Source organism: Elephas maximus, chromosome 5 (genome assembly GCF_024166365.1).
Source record: "Elephas maximus indicus isolate mEleMax1 chromosome 5, mEleMax1 primary haplotype, whole genome shotgun sequence".
Lineage (NCBI taxonomy): Eukaryota > Metazoa > Chordata > Mammalia > Proboscidea > Elephantidae > Elephas > Elephas maximus.
In genome coordinates, this window is record NC_064823.1 from 123,712,586 (window position 1) to 123,731,028 (window position 18,443).

An 18,443-nucleotide genomic window follows, 5' to 3' on the forward strand; every position below is an offset into this window, starting at 1 on the left:
TGGCATAATCGCGGACAATATGACATAACCTGAAGTGGCTGGACTACAAGAATTTGGCCACCCTGGACAAAATGGACAAAGCCTATGTGGCAATGGTTTTGCAAAAAGATTAATTATTATAAAAACTGTGGAAGGTATTGCAAGATTAAGCATAAGTGTAAAGCAGTATGAAGTCAATTGTTACTTTGTGTAAAAATCAACAAAATATTCTCTTCAATTAAACAAAAACTCATTGTACTTGTGTGCATATGCGGAACTGTACTATGTGTTACTTGGAAAATTATGTCTCTGGGAAATGATGTTTATGATTATATCTTGTACTGCCCCTTTATTGATCATGCGATGTTATGCTTTTGTAAGCTTATGATATAAAAGACCATGTAAAAAATAAAGAGCAGGCTTCTTTTTCTGCAAAATGAAAATATAAGACACACTACCTCTCATTCTTTTTCGCCGAACTCTACCCCTCCTCTGGTAACCCTGTTCATTGCTGAGGCTGGCCCCTGGCAATATATAGATTTTTTTTACATGTAAAATGAATTTCCATTCCCACTGCAGCTTTTCTAATTAAGGTTTTCTGTCACCCTCAGCTGGGTGACTGTCACAGCCTTCCACCAGGAAGTCAGGTTCTTGTTCCTATTGAAATAACCCCACCCTGAAGCCACTAATGTCTAGGGCTGCACTGTCCAGCCTGGGAGCCCCTGGCCACCTGCAACTCTTGAGTACCTAAAACATGGCCAGTCCAAACTGGGATGTGTTGTGGTGTAAAATATACACTGGGTTTTGAAGGTTTAGTATGAAAAAAGAGTATAAAATATCTAACTAATAATACTGATTACATGTTGAAACGATGTTTTTTAGTCAAAGGTGGGATTGTAGTCTCAGGGGAAAGAAAGAACATGTTTGTGCAACTGAATGGAGCTCTGAAAGGCTAGAATAGGCTGCCTGTGGGAGAAGATGACAAATGAAACTTCAATGGGAGGACCTGTTGATGAGTTCTCATCAAGTCAGCTCTGACCTTTGATAACCCTGTGTGTGTCTGAGTAGCACTGTGCACCATAGAGTATTCAATGGCTGATTTTTTTTGAAATATATTTGTCAGGAATTTCTTCTGAGGTATCTCTGGGTGGACTTAAATCTCCAACCTTTTGGTTAGCAGCCATGTTCATATTAACAATTTGCATCACCCAGGGATGGAAAAGAAATCCTTGTATGTTGCTTTAAGGAATGTGCACCCTATCTTGTAGATGAAGAGTCAGATTTGTATGTCAGGAACACCACTGCAGCTACCTTCTGGAGGGCAGACAAATGGTGTTTTAGTTACCTAGTACTGACAGAAATACCACAAGTGGGTGGCTTTAAAGCACAGAAATTTATTTTCTCACAGCTGTAGAGGCTAAAGTTCAAATCAGGGTCTTGGCCATGTTGATTCCTTCTGTGAGCCTCTCTCCAACTCTAATGCCTACTAGGGATTCCTAGAGTTACTTTACTTGTAGAAGATCCTCACATGTCATCTGTTTTCGTGTATGTATGTTTGTGTCTATTCTGCTCTTTATGTAACTCAGAAGTGATGAGGTTTAGGATCCATGCTACAATTTTAACTGGTTGATTACATTATATTGCATTATGGAAAATTATTACATTACATTAGATGTAAGGTATTACATTACATCCACAGGTATAGGAGTTAGGATTCTAACACATATTTGGGGGGACACAACCACAACAGGTGGGCAGAAGCACTGGAATTAGGGTGGAGAAGAGATGAAGGTACATAGGCCAATTAGGGTATCTATTATAATAGCAAGGTGACGATAATGTAGACTTGAAGTCAGGGGACATACTGGAGAACTATTAAGAGAAGTAGACTTGGCAGGGCTTTGAGATTTACTGATATTAGAGGTGAAAAAAGGGAACAAGTTCATGAACTTTAGTGACTAAGATGAAGCAGGGTAAGTACCAGGTGCCCATGAAAGAAGCTGGCTATCAGAAAGTATTCTTAAGGAGCAATACCAAACTGAGGGGCTAGACTCAAATGAAAATTGCTTTCAAAACAGAGGTTTTCTGAGTACCCAGATAAGTTAAGTAGCCCTTTAGAGCCCCTATCCTAACTAGGTTTATTGCTGGCTTAGTGTACCAGCAGGGACTTGTGGGGAAGATTTGTAAGAGTTCAGAGAATAGGAGAAAGGATACTTGGGAATCAGAAAAGACTTCTTAGGAAAGCTAGCCTTGAGCTAGAGTTTGAAGGAAGGGTAAGCCTGGAAGAGGATCTTGGAGGAGGAGTATTTCTGATAGGAGGGGAGAACAGAAATAAATAAAGTGGAGGAGAACTTGGCTATTTGGAGTGATCAGATCAGTAAGGTGTACTCCAAGGACTGGCAGAGAATGGGTTAACTATCATAGAGTGTTTATGTTGGGAAGAGTGGGAAATGAAATTGGGAGAGACAATTGGAGTTATGTTAAAGAGAGACCACATAGACAGCAGGGAGCCATTAAAAGCTTTTAAGCAAAGGAATTGACAATATGACCTTTAAATAAGATTACTCTGGCAGTACTGTGTAGAAAAACTCAAGTGGGGTAATGATGTAGGGAGCTCTATTTAATATACTTTTTATAAACACCACTGTTTCAATCTTTAGGGACTTAAAAATAAATGAGAAGTGGTCTCTTCCTCAAGGATTTGCAACCTAATGGGTTGCAAAGATACCAGATAAGTTGCTTTTTGTTCATCCAATTTTTGAAGCAATGAGGGTTGAACCAGGGTCTTGGCAATGGGAATGTAAACATCTGGAAGAAAGAGGGGATGGTATTTGTGGATATACTCACAACCCTTTATTTACTGGGTCCTACACCACCTACTTTTTCCCCAATCTGTATTTTTCCCAATTTAACCCCCTCATTCTTACTTTCCATCCACTTCTCTGTAGCTGAGGGCACTTAATGAACACTAGCAAATCAAGTAACATATCATTTAAACATCATGTCTTTTTCTGAAGCCATGTGTCCTCTCTGCTCTGAGTGAGCTTGACTTTCCTTCTATTCAGCTGTTTCCATCTCTGAGCAATCAACCCATAAATATAATTAATTCAAGTTCACATAATCAGAATCTGGTGCATTTCCATCAACTATCTTAGTTTAAATGAAAAAACAAAGAAACTACTACAAAATAGCCTGTCAAACAGGCAGACAGATAAAAGGTATCTGGGTTCACTTAAAAATACAACTCCATATTCCCTCAATTTTATTTAACTAACTTGTTTACTATAAGACAGATACTCGGCAAGCTATGGGCATATGCATAGCTCTAGTTCTGCAATTTTAGACTTTACAGGCAGGTGATGAAAATTTGCCGAACCGGATGATATCTCATTATCTCCACTGCTCACTCTAGTCCATGCCACAATCTTTTCTCCCCTGTATGGTCCTGCTGCATCTACCTTCTCTCCACCCCCATTCGATTCTCCTCACAGTACTCAAGTGAATCTCTACACATAAGCCAGATCATGTCACTGCTTCCCTTTTTTTAAAAAAACAAACAAAAAAGTAAATGGCATTTTTTAGAGGAGATAATAAAAATTTTTCAATTCCAAACTAATTACATACACACTTACCTTAGAAGATAGTCTAACAAAGTATACGTCAAAAATAAAGGCTTTTGCAACAACAATAATAACAAACAATAATTTATGAGAGGATGTGTACTTAGATATGTATGTTAAATAGGTATGGGGAATTGCACGGGAATACACTCCTGTGTTTATATAGGTATTGTTGTATATATTTCCACATACCTATTTCTAAGTGCAGCATGTATATTTATATATATTAACAGAGCACATAGGGGACCCAGTTATGGAAACTTAGACGTAACCAAATACTGCATGGGACTGAGCTATTGGGCTTGAAGGCTAAAGACCACAGTCTCAGGGGCCATCTAGGTCAATTGGTATAACACAGTGCACAAGGATAATGTTCTGCAGCCTACTCTAGTGAATACTCCGGTCTTAAAAGTCATGAGCGGCCAAACTATGATGTAACTATTGGTGTCTTCCTGTCTGGGGCAAAGGAGAATAAAGAAAACTGAAGACTGTGTAGTCCAAGGGACTAACGGCCCACATGAACCACAGGCTTCTCTACAATTACTGACCACTCTCCCCTGGATCATAACAGGAAGCTCTGGTTAGAATGGATGAAAAAATGTAGAAAAAAACTCAAATTCATAAAAAAAAGGCCAAACTTACTGGTCTGATAGAGATTGGAGAAATCCCTGAGACTATGGCCCTAAGAATACTGGAAACTGAAGACACTCCCAGAGGCCACCTCTCAGATAAATGATAGTCTGGCCTATAAAATAAATAGTAACACCCATGAGGAAGGTTCTCCTTAGAATAATCAACTGTATGGGGACAAAAGGGTAGCGTTTACCCAAAAGCAAAGATGAGAAGGCAGGGAAGGGTAGGGAAACTGGACGAATGGAAATGGGGAAACTGGGGAGGTCAAACGGGGAGAGTGCTGACACACTGTGAGGATTACAACCAATGTCATAGAACAATCTGTGTATGAAATATTGATGGGAAAACTAATCTGCTATGTAAATTTTCACCTAAAGCACAATAAAATGTTCAAAATATAAATAAAGTCTTTTGGACCCAGTGGGTAAGAGCTCAACTGCTAACCAAAAGGTCAGCAGTTGGAATCTACCAGCGTCTCCTTGGAAACCATATGGGGCAGGTCTACTCTGTTCTATAGGGTCACTGTGAGTAAGAGTCAACTCGATGACAACGGGTTTGATTTTGGTGCTTTGTGACTAACAAGCACATGAAAGATAATCAACATCATTAGCCATTAGGGAGATGCAAATCAAAACCATGATATGATAACCACTTTGCCTCCATTAGAATGGCAAGGATCAAAGGAACAACAAAAAATGTAAAACAACAGGTGTTGCAGAGGACGAACCTGTTAAAAAACCCATTGCCACTGAGTTGATTCCGACTCATAGCAACCCTCAAGGACAGAGTAGAACTGCCCCATATGGTTCCCAAGGAGCACCTGATGGATCTGAATTGCCGACCTTTTGGTTAGCAGCTGTAGCTCTTAACCACTACACTACCAGGGAGATGTGGAGAAATGACACTCTCATCCATTGTTGGTGGGAATGTAAAATGGTAAAGCTGCTGTGGAAAACAGCTTAGCAGTTCCTCAAAAAGTTGAACATAGAACTGCTGACTCAGCAATCCCAATCCTAGGTATAAACCTAGACGAAGTGAAAGCAGGAATATGAACAGAAACCTGAACACCAATGTTCACTGCAGCACCTTTTGCAACAGCCAAAAGGTGAAAACATTTGAAATGTCCATGAACAGACGACTGGGTAAACAAAATGTGGTACATACATACAACGGAGTATTACTTGGCCATAAGGAGAAATGAAGTCCTGTCACATGCCACAACATGGATAAGCCTTGAAAACTATCCAGAGCAAAATAAGTCAGTTGCAAAATGACAAATATTATATGATCTCATTTATATGAAATAAGCAAATATACAGTCAGATATTATTAGTGGTTCTCAGGGGTGGGAGGAAGACAGGCAGAGTTTTTGCTTAGAGGGCACTGAGTTTACTTTAATGGTGGTGGAATAATTTGGAAAAGGACAATGATAATGGTTGCACAACATGAAGAATATAATCAATCTCACTGAATTATATATGTGGAAATTGTTGAACTGGGAAATGTTTTGTTGTGCTTATTTTCACCACAGTGAAAAAACAAAAACACAAAAAAAGGCTTTCATAAACTAATGGTGTATCTCAACAATGCTGGTCTATTTCATTCTATAAATCACATGACTTTCCAACCTGTGGCTCTTAATAATTTTAGTTATCTCTCACCCTTTTTTTTTAATTTATTGTGCTTGAAGTGAAAGTTTACAAATCAAGTCAATCTCTCATACAAAAACTTACATACACCTTTTTTTTTTTTAATGTACTCCTAGCTGCTCTCCCCCTAATGAGACAGCACACTCCTTCTCTCCACCCTGTATTCCCTGTGTCCATTCAACCAGCTACTATCCGCCTCTGCCTTTTCATCTCATCTCCACACAGGAGCTACCCACATAGTCTCATGTGTCTACTTGAGCCAAGAAGCTCACTCCTCACCAGTATCATTTTCTGTCTTATAGACCAGTCTAATCCCTGTCTGAAGAGTTGGCTTTGGTAATGGTTCCAGTCTTGGGGTAACAGAGGGACCGGGGAACATGACCTTCAGGGTCCCTCCAGCATCAGTCAGATCATTAAGTCTGATCTTTTTACGAGAATTTGAGGTTTGCATCCCACTGTTCTCTAGCTCCATCAGGGATTCCCTGGGGTGTTCCCTGTCAGGGCAGTCATTGGTTGTGGCCGAGCACCATCTAGTTCTTCTGGTCTCAGGCTGATGGAGTCTTTGGTTTATGTTGCCATTTCTGTCTCTTGGGCTCATATTTGCCTTGTGTCTTTGGTGTTCTTCATTCTCCTTTGGTCCAGGTGGGTTGAGACCAATTGATGCATCTTAGATGGCCACTTGTTAGCTTTTAAGACTGCAGACACCACTCACCAAAGTGGGATGCAGAATGTTTTCTTAATGTATTTTGTTATGCCAATTGACCTAGATGTCTCCTGAAACCACAGTCCCCAGACCCCCGTCCCTGCTAGTCTGGCCTTCGAAGTGTTCAGTTGTATTCAGGAAACTTCTTTGCTTTTGGTTTAGTCCAGTTGTGCGGACCTCTCCTGTATTTTGTGTTGTCTTTCTCTTCACCTAAAACAGTTCTTGTCTATTAATTAGTGAATACCCCTCTCCCTACCTCCCTCCCCACTCTTGAACCATCAAGGAATATTTTCTTCTCTGTTTAAACTATTTCTCGAGTTCTTATAATAGTGGTCTCATACAGTATTTGTCCTTTTGCAACTGACTAATTTCACTCAGCATAATGCCTTCCAGATTGCTCCATGTTATGAAATGTTTCACAGATTCATCACTGTTCTTTATCGATGCATAGTATTCCATTGTGTGAATATGCCATGATTTATCTATTCATCTGCTGATGGGCACCTTGGTTGCTTCCATTTTTTGCTATTGTAAACAGTGCTGCAATGAACATGGGTGTGCATATATCTGTTTGTGTAAAGGCTCTTATTTCTCTAGGATATTATTCCAAGGAGTGGGATTGCTGGATCATATGGTAGTTCTATTTCTAGCTTTTTAAGGAAGGGCCAAATCAACTTCCGGAGTGGCTGTACCATTTTACATTTCCACCAGCCTTGTATAAGTGTTTCTGTCTCTCCACAACCTCTCCAACATTTATTATTTCATGTTGTTTTGATTAATGCAAGCCTTGTTGGAGTGAGATGGTATCTCATTGTAGTTTTGATTTGCATTTCTCTAATGGCTAATGATCGTGAACATTTCCTCATGTTATCTGTTAGCCACCTGAGTGTCTTCATTGGGAAGTGCCCATTCATACTCTTTGCCCATTTTTTAATTGTGCTGTCTTTTTGTTGTTGAGTTTTTGCAGTATCATGTAGATTTTAGGGATCAGATGCTGATCGCATTTGCCATAGCCAAAAACTTTTTCCCAGTCTGTTCTCTCTTTTTTAATTTCGTCATTTTTTTTTTTTTTTAAATTTTACAGCAGTAACTCCCCATTTCCCCCTTACTCTCCAGATCTCTGGTAATCACTGATATACTTTTGTCTTTACTCATTTGCTTATTCTATTTTATATAAGTGGGATCATACAGTTTTGCCCTTCAGTGTCTGACTTATTTTACTTAGCATAATGTTTTCAAGGTTCATCTATGTAATAACATGTATAAGAATTTCATTTCTCTTTATGGGTGATCAATATTGCACTGTATGGACATACCATATTTTGTTTATCCATTCATCTGTTGATGGATACTTACAGTGTTTCCACCTTTTGACTATTGTGAATAATGCTGTAAAAAACACAGGTGTATAAGTATCTGTGGACCCTGCTTTCAGTTCTTTTGGTATATACCTAGGACTGGAATTTCCAGGTCATATGTTAATTCTATGTTTAACTTTTTAAGGAATGGCCAAACTGTTTTCTGCAATGATCGTACCATTTTACACTCCCACCAGCAATGCATGAGGGTTACAATTCCTCCACACCCTTGCTAACACTTGCTATTTTTCTTTTTTTAAAAATGTTTACAATAATAACCATCTTATTGGGTATGAACTGGTACTGTTTCCCTTTTACTCAGTAAAATTCTAAGTCCTTAACCTTAGGCCATGTGGTCCTATGTGATGTGGCTCTGATGTCATACCCTACAAGTTTTCCCTTACCCACTTCTATTCCACTCTCACTTCGCTTCTTTAGAGTTCTACAGTATTCTAAATATTCTTGCACCTCAAGCTCTTTTCCCTTGTTCTCTTTACCTAAAATCATTTCCCAGACATTTGTATGAGTTGCTGCCTCACGTTCTACAGGTCTCTTCTGAAATGTGTCTTATGACAGAATTCTTTGCTGGCCACTGGGTATTCCCTAACCTCCTCATCCTGTTTTATTTTTCTTAAAAGCACTAGTACCACTGGAGTATCATATATTTATTGGTTTCTTTTCTGCATCTCCCAACAACATTCTAAGCTTCACAAGGTTTGCTCCTGTAGTTCCAGCACTTAGAATATTGACTGGAGCAAATTTGATGCTCGACAAATATTTCTTGAATGAACTGGATGAATGATTGAGAGATTTACACAGGATTTTAGGGGAATAAAGGGGAGGGTACGTGGCATATCCTGGGAGTCATACGGGTATCAGAGATGGCTTCTTAGAGCAAGTAATGTTTGGGCTGAGTCTTCATTCATTTGTTCATGCAGGCATTGACTGATTCATTCGACAACTTTTTTTTAACTGTACTTTAATTGAAAATTTACAATTCAAGTCAGTTTCTCACACAAAAACTTACACGCACGTTGTTAAGTGAAATAAGTCAGAAGCTAAAGGACAAAATTGTATGATCCCACTTATATAAAATAGAATAAGCAAATGCATAAAGACAAAAGTGTATCAGTGACTACCAGAGATTTGCAGAGTTGCTGTCCCTACAATGTGACAGCATGCTCCCTCTCTCCACCCGATATCTCCATGTCCATTCAACCAGCTCCTGTCTGCCTCTGCCTTCTCATCACACCTCCAGACTGGAGCTGCCCACATAGTCTCATGTGTCTACTTGAGCTAAGAAGTACACTCCTCACCAATGTCTTACAGTCCAGTCTAATTTTTGTCTGAAGAGTTGGCTTTGGAAATGGTTTCAGTTTGGGGCTAACATAGTCCAGGGGCCATGACCTCTGGGGTCCCTCTACCTTCAGTCCCAGTCAGACCATTAAGTCTGGTCTTTACTAGAATTTGAGGTCTGCATCCCACTTTTCTCCTGCTCTATCAGGGATTCATTCAACAAATTCTTACTGAGTGTCCTAACTGCCAGGCTCTAGTCTAGACACTAAGAATGTAGCTGTCATGAAGGTAGACAAATCCCTGTTCTTATGTAACTTGCAATCTAATGGGGACAAAGATAATAAGCAGGCCAATACATGAACAGACAAGAAAAATATCTGATAGCTATGCCTGCTATGCAAAGAACTAAAATGAGGAAATAGAGAGCCCTTAGGTGGTTATTTTAGACTGGGTTGTCAGAGGGGCATCTCTGAGGAAGTGATGTTTCGGTGATGACATGAGGGACAATAAGATACCAAACATGTGATCATTCTTGGCAGAGGGAACAGACAGGGCCTAGAGTGTTCAAGGAACCAAAAGAAGGTCAATGTAGCTGCAGGACAGTGGGCAGGGGGAGAGCAGCACAACCTGACATCAGATAGGAGAGTCTTAAGAATGAGTAGGAGTGAAAGGTGAAACAGAGGAAGAATCAGATTGAAAAGCATAAGCAAAGGAAAGGAGGCATGAGATAGACTGGTATGTTTGGGTAGCTACTAGAATTTCATTTCTCCTGGTTTCAACGTACAATCTAGTATGGAATCCAGAATACGACCGTGGGTAAATTGGCTTCCAATGAAGATCTACCAGCAGTATTTTCTTGCCACTGAAGAAAGAGAACTTCTCTCTAGAAAACAGATTCTCAGGGACATCTATAATCAATCTACCACAAAAGACTACATGGAAAAAGTCTACTTGTTAAAAGATTCAGATATTATACATTTGAACTCCTGCTAAGCGTAGAGCTGGGAAACAGATGTAACCTTGCGTATTTTATTTTATTCTAAACACCTCGAGGTTGTTTGTGGTTCAGTGGTAGAATTCCCACTTTCCATGTGGGAGATCTGGGTTCGATTTCTGGCCAATGCGCTTCATGTGCAGCCACCACCCATCTGTCAGTGGTAGCTTGGGTGCTTCTATGATACTGAACAGGTTTCACTGGAGCTTCTAAACTAAGACAGACTAGGAAGAAAGGCCTGGTGCTCTACTTTGGAAAATCAGCCAATAAAAACCCTATGGATCACAAGAGTCCAATCCGCCACTAATCATAGGGATGGCATAGGACCGCACAGTATTTTGTTCCAATGTGATATGGTCACCATGATTTGGGGGCCAATTTGATGGCAGCTAATAACAACAACAGCAAACACAACCACAGATGTGTAAGCTGGCACCATCCCCACTTTAGATACTGAACTAGCTCCTAGTAAGTGCTTTGACGCAGTTCTGAGTCTTCTGTGCCCTCTGCCATTTCCACTGCTGTCCAGTGTCTCATCAACTGATTCAGTACACCTGCCTAGAATGATCTTTGCCATCGATTTATCCTGTGGGCTTCATCCTCTTAATATTTTGCTTTGGCTTTATCTGTCCTTTGCTGTGTCTATCTATTATTTAGAAAAACATGTTTTCTTTTTCCCCTCAGGTAATCCTAATTAACACACCACGTTTTATGGAAGTTGTTCTGTAGTTCAAAGATTTCCTCCCTCTACTGGGAAAAATTATGCAAAGCAAAACTAACTCAAAGATGGGATTAATATGCTCAGACACATTTCCTCCCCTATGGTAGCTGAGTCCCAAAGGAATGTCTAAGTCTTTGGGAATCTTGACAGATCAGAAGTTCTGTAACAATTGAAACCCTGTTATCAATGGAACCAGATTCCTCTGAGAAGGTAATGTTAAACTCATGACAAGGAATTTAATTTAGGTTCACAATTTATCAAGTAAATGGTGACTTATGAATAACTATTCAATGTGCATGTCAAAATAGCCTGCAGCTGACTGACAGCCTGCACTCAGATTGCAGCCATTTAGAGACTAATATTTTATACATCATATTAGAAGGCATCATGAGGCTTACCAAGATAAAATATGTATCCAGAAGGAAAGAACGAAGGGTGACATATTCTTCCGCTAACAATGGTGTATTTTGCACTGTTACACCACAAGCCCCATTACATATTCATCACTTGATACTGTAAACGTGTAGTTGAGATAGCACTGAAGAATTAAGATTCACATTATAAATAAGGCTGAAAAATTTTGACTAAATGATGTTATCTATTGCAGGAACCGCTTACTTTTTTTTTAAGTTTTATATGTTCAAAATATGCGTAATGTCTTCAAGCGCTTACTTAGGTGGCAAAATTAATGGTGTATAACAATGCTGGGGTGTTCATGAATTTTAGCAATCACCTGCACAGTTATTTTGTATTGAGAGGCTGATGTAAATTTTGTGGGTATTAATGATAAAGTCCCGAAATGCTCACGATAGAGGACATTCTACAAAGTGAATAAAAACTAAAAGGTAAGATCAAAGGAAAGCACTGGCCAGGCTGCTTAAATGAAATAGTTTTTTAAAATATTGGTCTCCCAAAGTTCAACAATTACTTTAAAAGAAGGTGGGAATGTAAAGGGGTAGGGAAACTAGATTAACAGAAGCGAAATGGCCAGAACGGAAATAAAAATGGTGTTCACACATTGTGGGAAATGTAACCAATGTCACTGGACAACGTGTAGAAACTTGAATGGGAACCTAAACCACTGTATAAACCTTCACTGAAAACACAATATTATTTAAAACAAACAAACATTTCTAGTGACCATATCTTAAAGGCAGTTGGCTCTGCAATCTTCACCTTCTTTGGTAATAGTGGAGACTGTCAAAGCAGCAAATAAACCAGAAGGGCCAATACCAGACAGGGTCAAAGAAGCAGACTGGGAAAGTGCAAAAGATTAAAAAAAAAGGCTAAAAATTTTATTATCATTTTCCAATCTTTGCTTTTACCCATGCTTCGATTATAGACATGACATTTTTCAGGGCTAAAGCTTGCCTTTTTATAAGGCCCCAGTTGAGAGAAGAAACAAACGCAGTAATTTAGCTGACATAATTAGAAATGCAATTAACATCAGAGGTACCTGAAATTCCAGTCCATAGTTTTCTCTGCAGAATTCTCTCAGTTTAGGATACACATTTTCCTTTAGTGCCTGTCTTTCTGCTCCTGTGTCTGTAGGAGAAAAGCAAACACACAGAAGGTCAGCATATCCACATGTGTATTTCTAGAGAAAAATGAGCAGCATGAAAAAATGAAACTTTAAAAGTAAATATTAATATAATCAAGTTTGGTGCTGAATTGTTGAACAGCAAGATATCTGGCTGCTCCGGTAGTCCTGCTTGGAATTCCAGACACTCAGGCAAGAGGTACGCAAAGAAAGCCCACAGAATGGAGGGGAATCACAACGGTGAGTTTTGTGTTGGCTGGCAGAGCTGAGGAACCACAGTTGGTTCTTCCATGCCCAGGTGGACCCTCACATCAAGCTCTGAAATTGCTATGACTTTCGACTAGGTAGAAGGAAAAGTTATAGGGTTATCAGATGTTTTGGAGTCCCTTGGTGGTACAAATGGTTAAAGCACTTCACCGCTAACCAAAAGATTGGAGGTTTGAATCCACCCTGAGGCACTTCAGAAGAAAGGTCTAGTGATCTAGTGCTGAGAAATCAGCCACCAAAAACCCTATGGAGCACCATTCTACTCTGACACATATGAGGTCACCATGAGTTGGAGTCGACTCAACAGCAGCCAGTTAGATCAGGTGTTTTAGCCCTAAGAAGTATAAAATTTTCTTACACACACACACACACACCAATTAATTTAGTTACTATTTAAAAAAAAAAAATACCTGGACTGTATCACTGTTTCTTATAGTATCTAGAAATAAGGTGACTTTTAAAAAATTTAGAAAAGCATCCATGCAAATAGTACAAAAATTAGAAGAGACAGATTGCAGAAACAAACATCAAAAACTAGCTGATTCCACACACCATAGATTCAATTGGCCAGTGGTTTAAGGTAGCATCTCCTATCTTGGGGTTAGGGATTCACTGATATATCAAAGAAGGGAATTGTTTTATATGTGCCATACTCTGTAAAAGCTCAGAAACAAAGTATTTTTTAAATTATTCCCTGTTACTAAAATAAAAACAATCAAAACAGCAATAAGAAGAAACAGAACCTGAAGCCAAAGAATCACAGAGCAGGTATGCATGCATTTAATTTTGAAGGTTTTCCAAGGAAAGCATTCCAGAGCCACCTGAGCTGAACAATCTTCCTGCATCATTGATGGCATTAAAAGGAACTTTACAGCAAAGACAGTCTGTTCCAATCCCAGCTAGCTTCTGTGGTGAGATGAGAAACAGTTTTAGAAAATTAGATTAATGTGTTACCTCATGAAAAATACCATTTGCTAAATGTACCTCAACCCCAGCCGTAACAAGGAAACATTTGCATACCACATTTATAACTAAGGAGCCACGTAAAAGAATTTCCTTATGATTCTCAAGCGCATCTGCCCATGCAAATGCAACCATATGCTGTGTTGACCTACTCTACTTTCCTGCTGTTCTCAAGCCTATTTTTGGGAAGCAAATAGCAATCTTGGGAGTCTGAGATGCAGCTGCAGCCTGGACGAGTGACAAGAACCAATGTTTACACGGAAACCAAAGATTCAGAGGAATCCAAGTGCTTCTAGATTACTCTGTGATCTAAATGAATGGGGTCTTTTCTAAGCTCAGATCCAATCTGGACCTGAGCCAAAGGAAAAGTAGGAAGACCAAGCTGAGGAGCGGAACATTTCAACAGGGCCCAACGCACTGCTGGAGGCAGTATGATAAGCTTTCACATAATATAATCTTGGGATTGGAAACCCCGGTGGCATACTGGTTAAAAGCTATGGCTGCTAACCAAATGGTCAGCAGTTTGAATCCACCAGGTGCTCCCTGAAAACTCTGTGTGGCAGTTCTACTCTGTCCTATAGGGTCACTATGAGTCAGAATCTACTCAATGGCAACAAGTTGGGTTTTTGGTTTAATCTTGGGACCAGACACCCATCCCCTTACCCCATTTTAAAGGCTCAAAACATTAACTTCACAATAAAGCTAAGAATATTCAGTCAATCTATCGAAAAGGCTACTGCAGACTTTTAAAACCCTAATTTAAAAAATGTCACTTTTAAAAGAAATAAATACTAACAGATATGGAAGTTGAGAAAATCTTAAACAAGGATTATTGTTAAGAGCTTCTAAAAAATATAAAAAATATGTAAAAACAATTAAGGAATGATATATGGGGCAGAAACTTCTTTGTTTTATTTTTGATTGTACCTTAGATGCAGGTACACAGAGCAAACTACCTTCTCATTAAACGATACAGGTATTGTTTTGTGACACTGGTTGCCAACTCCACAACATGTCAACATTCTCCCTTTCTCAACCTTGGGTTTCCCAGTGCCAGCTTTCCTGTCCCCTCCTGCCTTCTAGTCCTTGCCCCTGGGCAGATGTGCCCATTTAGTTTTGTTTTGTTTTATGGGCCTGTCTAATCTTTGGCTGAAGGGTGAACCTCAAGAGTGACTTCATTGTAGAGCTAAAAGGGTGTCCAGGGGCCATATTCTCAGGGTTTCTTCAGTCTCCGTCAGACCAGTAAGTCTGTTTTTTTTTTTTTTTTTTGAGTTAGAATATTATTCTGTATTTTTTTCCAGCTCTGTCCAGGACCGTCTATTGTGATCCCTGTCAGAGCAGTCAGTGGTGGTAGCAGGCACCATCTAGCTGTGCTAGACTCAGTATGGTGGAGGCTGTGGTAGTTGTGGTCCATTAGTCCTTTGGACTAATCTTTCCCTTCCTTGTGACTTTGGTTTTCTTCATTCTCCCTTGCTTCAGATGGGGTGAGATCAGTAGAGTTGTCTTAGATGGCCACTCACAAGCTTTTAAGACCCTAGACACTGCTCACCAAAGTAGAATGTAGAGTATTTTCTTTATAAACTATGTTATGCCAATTCAGCTAGATGTTCCCCATGACCATGGTCCCCATTGCCCCTCAGCCCAGTAATTCGATCCTTCAGGGAGTTTGGATCTGTTTATGGCGCTTCCATGACCTTGTCTTTGTCAAGTTGCGCTGGCTTCCCCAGTACTGTGTACCATCTTACCCTTCACCAAAGTTACCACTCATCTATTGTTTATTTAGTGTTTTTCCATACCCACCCACTCCCCTCCCTCATAACCATCAAAGATCGTTTCTTTTTGTGTGCAAATCGTTTCATGAGGTTTTTATAGTAGTGGTCTCATACAATATTTGTCCTTTTGTGACTGACTTATTTCAATTAGCATAATGCCTTCCAGATCTATCCATGTTGTGAGATGCTTCACAGATTCATCACTGTTCTTTATTGTTGCATAGGATTCCATTGTGTGTATGTACCATAGTTTGTTTATCCATTCATCTGTTGATGGGTGCCTAGGTTGTTTCCATCTTTTTGCTACTGTGAACAATGCTGCAATGAACATGGGTGTCTATTCGTGTGACAGCTCTTATTTCTTCAGAATATATTCCTAGGAGTGGGACTGCTAGAAGAAACTCCGTACTTCTAAAAAAAAAAAAAAAACCATCATTGTAACTCTTATTAATGCATACTAAGACCTGAATATGTGATAGTATGGAGGATAAGAAAGAAATATCGTGTATCTAATTACTAACATTTAGTGAGTACTTACTATATTTCACAGCCATTGAAAACCCTCTGGAACACGGTTCTACTCTAAAATACATGCGGTTGCCGTTGAGTCAGAAATGACTCAACAACAACTGGTTTTACTACAGTTTAGTTGTGTGCTAGTAGCCCTGGTGGCTCAGTGGTTAACAGCTACAGCTGCTAACCAAAAGGTCGGCAGTTTGAACCCACCAGCCGGTCCTTGGAAACCTTATGGGGCAGGTCTACTCTTTTCTACAGGGTCGCTATGTGTTGGAACTGACTCAACAGTACCTAACAACAACCACAGTAGCGTGCTAAGCATTTCTATGTACGTTTTTAAAATCACTTCTGAAAACAATCCTATGATACAGGTAAAAATCATTAACCCACTTTTTTAGAAGAGGAAACTGAAGCACAGGGGAGTTAAGACACTTTTCCAAAGTCACACAGCCACTAAATTCCAGAACCGACCACAGTCTGCTCTAGCCATGGAAGCACGCAACTGTGAAAAGAACTAACTTTTGAAAATGACCAACGGAATAACTAAAGGAATGGTTAAGGGACGTCTAAGTCCTAACGTTTATCATGTAAGAAGTCTGAGCTATCCTCAATGCTTTCCTCTCTTTTTTTTTTTAATAATTTTTCTTGTGCTTTAAGTGAAAGTTTACAAGTCAAGTCAGTCTCTCACACAAAAACCCATATACACCTTGCTACACACTCCCAATTACTCTCCCCCTAGTGAGACAGCCTGCTCTCTCCCTCCACTCTCTTTTTGTGTTCATTTTGCCAGCTTCTAACCCCTTCCACCCTCTCATCATCCCTCCAGGCGGGAGATGCCAACATAGTCTCAAGTGTCCACCTCATCCAAGAAGCTTACTCCTCACCAGTATCCCTCTCCAGCTCATTGTCCAGTCCAATCCATGTCTGAAGAGTTGGCTTCGGGAATGGTTCCTGTCCTGGGCCAACAGAAGGTCTGGGGGCCATGACCACCGGGGCCCTTCCAGTCTCAGTCAGACCATTAAGTCTGGGCTTATGAGAATTTGGGGTCTGCATCCCACTGCTCTCCTGCTCCCTCAGGGGTTCTCTGTTGTGTTCCCTGTCAGGGCAGTCATCGGTTGTAGCCAGGCACCATCTAGTTCTTCTGGTCTCAGGATGATGTAGTCGCGGGTTCATGTGGCTCTTTCTGTCTCTTGGGCTCGTAATCGTTTTGTGTCCTTGGTGTTCTTCGTTCTCCTTTGATCCAGGTGGGTTGAGACCAATTGATTCCTCTTAGATGGCTGCTCGCTCGCGTTTAAGACCCCAGACGCCACTCTTCAAAGTGGGATGCAGAATGTTTTCTTAATAGATTTTATTATGCCAATTAACTTAGATGTCCCCTGAAACCATGGTCCCCAGACCCCTGCCCCTGCTACGCTGGCCTTCGAAGCATTCACTTTATTCAGGAAACTGCTTTTGGTTTAGTCCAATTGTGCTGACCTCCTGTGTATTGTGTGCTGTCTTTCCCTTCACCTAAAGTTGTTCTTATCTACTATCTAATTCTATGAATTTCTTCATTCCATCCTTAATGTCTTCTATAACCCAGTCTTTTTTGAGCAGGTTTCCAAGTGTTTGATTTCTTTTCCCTAATTTTTCTGTTATTGATTTCTACTTTTATGGCCTTGTGGTCTGAGAAGATGCTTTGTAATATTGCGATGTTTTGGATTCTGCTAAGGCTTGCTTTATGACCTAATATGTAGTCTATTCTAGAGAATGTTCCATGCGCACTAGAAAAGAAAGTATACTTGGGTGCTGTTGGATGGAGCGTTCTGTATATGTCTGTGAGGTCAAGTTGGTCGATTGTTCTATTTACATCTTCCGTGTCTTTATTGAGCTTCTTTCTGGATGTCCTGCCCTTCACCAAAAGTGGTTTGTTGAAGTCTCCTACTATTATTGTGGAGCTGTCTATCTCACTTTTCAACGCTGATAGGGGTTGTTTTGTGTATCTTGCAGCCCTGTCACTGGGTGCATAAATATTTAATATGGTTATATCTTCTTGGTGTATTGTCCCTTTAATGATTATATATTGTCCTTCCTTATCCTTTCTGATGGTTTTAACTTTAAAGTCCATTTTGTCAGAAATTAATATTGCCACTCCTGCTCTTTTTTGATTGTTGTTTGCTTGATATTTTTTTTTTTTCCATCCTTTGAGTTTTAGTTTGTTTGTGCCTCTAAGTCTAAGGTGTGTCTCTTGTAGGCACCATACAGATGGATCTTGTTTTTTAATCCATTCTGCCACTTTCTGTTTTTTGGTGCATTGAGTCCATCTACATTCAGGGTAATTGTGGATAGGTATGAATTTAGTGTTATCATTTTGATATCTTTTTTTATGTGTTGACAGTTTTTTTTTCCCACTTGATTTTATGTGCTGAGTAGATTTTCTTTATATATTGTCC

At 39.8% G+C, this 18,443-nt stretch overlaps 1 protein-coding gene across 1 annotated transcript in view; it reads right to left on the bottom strand.

The window, feature by feature from the left end:
• NWD2 (NACHT and WD repeat domain containing 2) overlaps positions 1-18,443 on the bottom strand; it is a 265,622-nt gene that overhangs the window by 151,702 nt on the left and 95,477 nt on the right. The window contains exon 2 of the mRNA XM_049886375.1: positions 12,410-12,498. Within this exon, the coding sequence (XP_049742332.1) occupies positions 12,410-12,498 (89 nt within the window). The remainder of the gene's footprint in view (positions 1-12,409; positions 12,499-18,443) is intronic.